At 45.5% G+C, this 6,645-nt stretch overlaps 1 protein-coding gene across 1 annotated transcript; it reads left to right on the top strand.

The window, feature by feature from the left end:
- Nucleotides 1-4,004: 4,004 nt before the first annotated feature.
- LOC123130129 (uncharacterized) lies at nt 4,005-4,697 on the top strand. Its single transcript, XM_044550076.1, has one exon. It carries the CDS (start codon nt 4,082-4,084, stop codon nt 4,583-4,585), a length of 504 nt encoding a protein of 167 aa, XP_044406011.1. The 5' UTR covers nt 4,005-4,081; the 3' UTR covers nt 4,586-4,697.
- Nucleotides 4,698-6,645: the final 1,948 nt, after the last annotated feature.

The raw sequence follows: 6,645 nt of genomic DNA, 5'->3' as shown, positions 1-6,645 counted from the left end.
AAATAATTTCTGGCAAGATTTCCTTCAATCTATTAGCTTGTACTTTAGACACAATTTTGAGAACAGCATTGCACAAGCTAATCGGTCTAAATTGATATAGAAAGGATGCCCCCAAGACCTTTGGGATTAAGACAAGCAGAGTTTGGTTTACCTCTCCAATCTCCTCCACACCATTCAGGATGTTAAGAACTGCATGTGTTACCTCTTCACCACAGACATCCCAATGACGTTGAAAGAAGTGGGCCGGGAACCCATCTGGTCCCGGTGCCTTGGTCGGATACATTTGAAAAAGTGCCGTCTTGACCTCAGCGGCTGTGTACGGTGACTCAAGGCGGTCATTCATCGGTGCTGTCACTTTGACAGGCACACAAGACAGAACTCTATCCATCCCCGTTGTTCCTTCAGAAGTATATAGAGTCTTGTAGAAATCGACCGCATGTGCCTTCAGCTGTTCCAAATCCCCACATGCAGAGCCGTCAGGCAAAACTAGACGCTCGATTTTATTCCTTTTTTGCCTCTGTGTCGCCTGTTGCTGAAAAAATTTCGTATTCTTATCTCCGGCCGACAACCACTGTATACGCGAACGCTGAGGCTGCATGATCTCCTCCCTGCTATACCATTCAGTTAACTTGTCAACTATCTCCTCTTCTTCTACCGATGGATCTATTCTATCCGGCGCAGCTTGTAAACATTCCAGGCGCCCTTGTAGATTCTTGATTTCTTTCTTCACGTGGCCGAACACATCACCATCCCAGCCCAGTAGCTTGCGTGATATTGTATTGAGCTTTTCTCCCAATGCATGCATGGAACCAGAACGTGCCACTGAACCCCAGGACTGCTGCATAAAATCATGAAAAGCGGGATGCGTCTCCCACATCAGTTCGTAGCGGAACGTCCATGCGCTTCCCTGCCTAGCCATCCATTCTTCAAGCTGTAGCATGATGGGGTTGTGATCTGATCGCGCGGCCGTCAAGTGTCTCACCGTCGCTGTCGGGAAGCGGGCCATCCACGACGGCAATGCGAGCGCCCTGTCCAGCCTGACTCTAGTGAAAGTACCTCCTCGTACCTTAGTTTCAAACGTCCAGATCGGTCCAACGAACCCTAGATCACATAGGCCAGCTACATCCACTGCTTCTTTAAAGCCTGTCATCTGCCTCGCACACCTCTCTCCCACTCCAAAGTGTTCCTCTGGAGATAGCACTTCATTATAATCACCGATGCAGACCCAAGGTAATTTAGATTCACTTCTTAAAAATCTCAGCAGGTCCCATGTTTTATGTCTCTCACTAACTGTCGCTTCACCATAGATGTTGGTGAGTCTCCATGGTTCCTCTCCATTCTTCTTCACAATCATATCAATGTGGTATTGGGAGTAATGAATCAATTCAAGCAATAAATCATCGTTCCAGTAGATAGCCAGACCTCCACTTCTACCATTACTACCAACAGTGTAACATCTACTAAAACCGAAAGAAAAAGCTAGGTTTCTAGCCCGTAACCCTCCTACTTGTGTTTCTTGCAGACATAGCACGGAGGGGGCAAACCGTTGCACTAACGTGCGAAGCTCTCGAACCGTCGCGTCGTTGCCAATCCCACGACAGTTCCAGCTAATGATATTCATGATGACTGGCGGCGCTCCGTCTCGGAGCCCGCCAAATTCTTATCTGCATCCTTCTCCACACCCTTCGACTTGGACGACTCATCACCATCCGCCATACTGGAACTCGTAGCAAAGGCTTCCAAGTCAAAACAGAACCAGAAAACCAGATGAGATCTGACACCAACTTCTAATCCATGGCGGCTAAGCCCCCAGGCCGGGCGGGTGGGCCAGCCGTCCCCTTGATCAACCCGAGGGAAAGTGCTAGGAGGAAGACGCGGATCGGACCCCATGCTGGTAGATAAAACTCGACGACGGCAGGGTGCCGCCGGAGTAGTTAAACCCTAGTCGCCAGGGGGCTCAGGGAGGTGAGGGTTAGACGGGGTTAGGCCAGTAGCCGAATAGGCCTATGGACAACCGGAACCTCCAGAGTAGCTTTGTGGTGGGAACGACAATGAGTGATGGGCCTAGGAATGTAATGATGCATATGCGTGCCCAAGCCCGGTTGCGTAAGTAGTGGGCGACGAGGTGTGGGCTTGGGTTCTGAGGCCGAAGGTTTTGACAAAGAATTGCCACAGTGCCACCCCTCTAAAAGTCTTATTTCCGCATTCCTCCTAGTCTTAATGGACCTGGCATATTTAGTTTTTCTCCTTTTTTTCCTTTGATTTTTTTATTTTGTTTTGCCTCACTTTTTTTGCTATGTTTTGTTCTTTTACCTTATTTTATTGCCATTCCTCTTTTTTCAATATTTATTTGTCTGTATCATATTTCTACTTTTTGTAGCCTTTAACTGTTATTTTTGTTTCTTTTAACCTCTTTGTTGTTTCAATTTTTATTGATTATTTTCATTTTTGAAATTGCATGAACATTGCTCTTTTTATTTCTCTATCCCAAGTACACATTTTTTTTATTAAATATATATAAACATTTCTTTTGATATGCATGAATATTTTTTTCTCCTAGCATTTTATTTATGATATGTACATGAACACTATTTTCATTGTATATGCATAAACATTTTCCTTGAAACATTTAATTATTTAATTTTCATACATTGAACGTTCTTTTCGAAATTATTTATGTATATATTCTATCACACTATTCTAGGAACAACATTTGGGCAACACATGAATATTTTATTTTATAAAATACAAATATTTCCCTAATAATAAAGCATGGCCTGCTTCTGGTCATCCGTTATTGAAATTACCCCAAAATTGTTGTAAATTACCCACCATGCCATCCATAAGTAAAGAAAATGATTCAATTTTTTTTCAAAGTCGTCGTTGTCGAAAACGGTTCTTATATGGTCATACCCTGATGTATTTTGAGGCACACAGGTACCGCAGTGGCTAAAGCTCTCGCGAGGGAGACCCGGATTCGATCCCATGTTCTGCCCTTTTACCTCATCATTTTCCTCTCTTAACAGCAAGCGCGCCTCCTCCACCCCACACTTGTTCATGGGCCGGCCCACCATGTGGGGCATGACGCCCCTTTTTTCATTATTATTTTTCTTGGACGTGACGCCCCTTTTTTCATTGTTTTTTCCTTTTCTTATTTTCGTTTCTGTTTTTTCCTTCTTTAAATTAACTTGGGATTTACAAAAATTACAAATTTCAGAAAGGTGCGAGTTTTGCATTTTATTTGAAAAATAAAAAAAATTGGAAATTTTTAATATGTCTGGTATTTAAAAAAACTCTTTGCATATTATAATAAAAATCATGATTTCAAAAAAAATGCTCACGAAATAAAAAGTACTCATGATTTGATCATGTATTCAAAACATATTTTGGAAATTAAGAAAATGTTCCAAAATTCAAACAGATCTGTAAATAACAAACAAAATTAACCCGCTTACATAGAGTTCTTTTTTGGATCTATAGACGTTGTTTTATGATTTTATTTAGTACATTGCACGTTTCCTAAAAAAATAGTTTCCAAGTACTGTTCATCATGGAGCCCCAAAAAATTGACACATCTTCCTATGTGTTTGTTCTTGTAAGCTATATGAAAATGACTAAATGTCTAACTTGCCTCAATACACATCTATGTTTATTTTCTTTTGGCGGCGGACATCTATATTTATTCTAATACCACAGTTTTATTGGACATGGTAAACATCGCGACGTTAGGTGAAATCGTGGTTGGACCATCACATCTTTGGCTTTTGAAATTACTTTCTAAAAGGTCCTTATCTCATTGTGAGATGATTCAGACGTAGTTTGTTAAATCACATTTTAAAAATCCTTATCTCATTCTAGCATATGTTCAGACATTTTTTTTATCTTTATCATATACCTGTGTAATCTGATTGTTTTCTTCTGTTCCAACCCGCATATTTCCTAGTAATGGCCAAAGAACTTGGCTTGTCTTAAACCATCGGCCAAGGCAAGCTACCATGTGAGGAGAGGATAAAGTGGATAACCCAATCACTTCTCTACCGGTCTACCAGCTCTCCTCGTCCAGCAGAAATCCGAGGCAGCTATGGCGTCGTTAGCCCTCAGGCCCATCATGCCAGCAACCGCGGCGGCCGCTTCCCCGACCACAACTCTCAACCGCGCCCGCCGCGGCAGCTCCACCCTTCTCCGTCGCCGGCAGCCAGTCACGTGCATGGCCGAGAGCAGCGGCGGCGGCAACAGCACCGTGGAGCTGGCCGCCGGAGCGGCGGGGCTCGCGTCGTGCGCGACGGTGGCGTGGTCCCTCTACACGCTCAAGGCGACGGGCTGCGGCCTGCCCCCGGGCCCCGGCGGCTCGCTGGGCGCGGCGGAGGGCGTCAGCTACCTCGTGGTGGCGGGCATCGTCGGCTGGTCGCTCACCACCAAGGTGCGCACCGGGTCGGGACTCCCGGCCGGGCCCTACGGCCTCCTCGGCGCCGCCGAGGGCGTCGCGTACCTCACCGTCGTCGCCATCGCCGCCGTGTTCGGGCTGCAGTTCTTCCAGCAGGGGTCGCTCCCGGGCCCGTTGCCGTCGGAGCAGTGCTTTGGCTGAGAATGGCTGATGTTGTGAATCGTGTGAGACTCTAGTGCGTGTTGCTGGTTCAGATTGTATCCTGAAATCGGGTTGCCCAAGCATTCTAAGCATGTTCTGTGTGCGATCGTAATTGCTCAGTTTCACCGTGTCAGTTGTTCTCGTCTTCGGTCACGATAAAAAAGGTGTTCTCGTCTTAATTTTTCTTTTCAAGAAAGAAGGTTATCGCGAACCAACCAGGGTTCAAATCCTGGTGCTCGCATTTATTTCTGAATTTCCGGCGATGCGCATTCAGTAAGGGCCTATTTGGTTTGGAGGATTTTCATAGGAAACACATAGGAACAAGGATTCCAGATGAAAATTTCCTATAGATGCATTCGGTTTGTAAGAAATGTGTACAGAAATATCGTAGGAATACTATTCATTTCCTCTATTTTTGGAGAAAATTACACATCCACTCAAAGCTCATTTTACGCGTAGGAACGAGGCGAGTCAAATCCTTAGGATGGCAAGTGCCATCCTATAAAATTCCTATACTAATTCTAATTCCTACATTATGAAATCCTCTAAACCGAATGAGCCCTAAGAGGAGGCGTTCCTGTCGACGAATTAACCACATTTTCCACGAATGTCATCTGGTGATGAAAAATTTCAAGTTATCAAAACTTTTGTCCATGTTTCACACACAAAAAAGTCATAATTTTTTGATTGTTTTCTCAAAAAGCAATATTACTGTTCACCCGAGCTCACTTGAAATCGGGATCAGAACAACTACTGTTAGCCGTCGTTGTTGGTGTAGCGGCGCTGCTTGTTGTTCCCCTGGTTTGGCGAAGGAGTACCAGGCTTGGGGCCGCCCTGTTCGAGCACAGGAGGCCGGGCTTGCTCGCCGGAGGAGGAGGCAGGGGCAGGTGGGCGCTGCTGGACGGCGAGGGCGATGTGGGAGACGCCGGAGGGTGAGAAGTCAGCGCCGTCGCTCATGCTGTTGCCGAAACTTCATGGCTGCGGCAACTTCTGCAGGAGCTTCACCAGCCCGTGTCCAGATCCACTGTTGTCTATTGTGACAATGTGTCTGTTGTCTACATGTCTGATAACCATGTGCGGCACCGTCGTACGAAGCATATCGAGATCGACATTCACTTTATGCGTGACAAGGTTTTGCTTGGCGAGGTTCGGGTCCTGCATGTTCCCACTTCTTCGCAGTATGCTGACATTTTCACCAAAGGGTTGCCGACCACGCTCTTTGCTGAATTCCGATCCAGTCTCAACGTCTGGCAAGCCCACGTTGACACTGCGGGGGGCTGTTAGACTATGCTTTGGTCTACTGTTGGACTTGGTGTTACCGGTCAGAGCTGGTCGTACGCTCTACCCATCCACCGCCCTTGCATGGCGCATGCAAGGCTGTTAGCCGCACTCTATCTTCCAATCGATCTAAGATCGATTGTTAGTCTGTTTACGTGCGTGTGTATCTCTCTCCCTCTCTCTCATGTACTCTGTTATATATTACCCCACCGTAGATGAATACGAGTGTGATGCATTGTAACCCCTAGTTTATCTTCTATCAACTGCGTCCTTGTCGCCTGACCTTAGGGCCAGTTCTTTTGGGCCAAGAATCATCCTCCTCCCAAACCTTTAACCCACACTCCTCGAATTTCTTTTCTTGAAAAGGGTTTATGCATTTGACTATACCTACTTAAGTAAGAAATCACTGACAAAGAGTTACCTAGCTTCGATGAAATTGCAACCATAATTTGGAATTTAATAGGAGCGGACATAGCTAGGGTTGAACCAAGGGAAGTTAGAGCAAGAGCCATGCGTAGCTATCGTAAACATCATCATTGTATCATGAAATTAAAGTGAAAGAAAAGGAGTGGGGAGATTCTGAGAAAAGCTGTGGAAAGGGCCAATTCTAGGAGAATCGGGCGAAAGAACTGGACCTTAGAATTATGCCTTAGGTTTGAGGTAAAGGTTCGAATACAAGACCCAAACACATGCAACGCAACGCATATAGACAAGGAAAGTAAAGGTTAAAGGTTCGGGACAAGGCCACTTGGGCCCAATACAAGCGCACCTGTTCTGGAACA

Source organism: Triticum aestivum, chromosome 6A (assembly GCF_018294505.1).
Source record: "Triticum aestivum cultivar Chinese Spring chromosome 6A, IWGSC CS RefSeq v2.1, whole genome shotgun sequence".
NCBI lineage: Eukaryota > Viridiplantae > Streptophyta > Magnoliopsida > Poales > Poaceae > Triticum > Triticum aestivum.
Note: the sequence above shows the minus strand (reverse complement) of the source record. Positions and strands in the feature narration are given on the sequence as shown.

What these genes read in the sequence shown, in the direction of transcription:
- LOC123130129 (XM_044550076.1), top strand. Translation starts at nt 4,082, where the DNA reads ATGGCGTCGTTAGCCCTCAGGCCCATCATGCCAGCAACCGCGGCGGCC.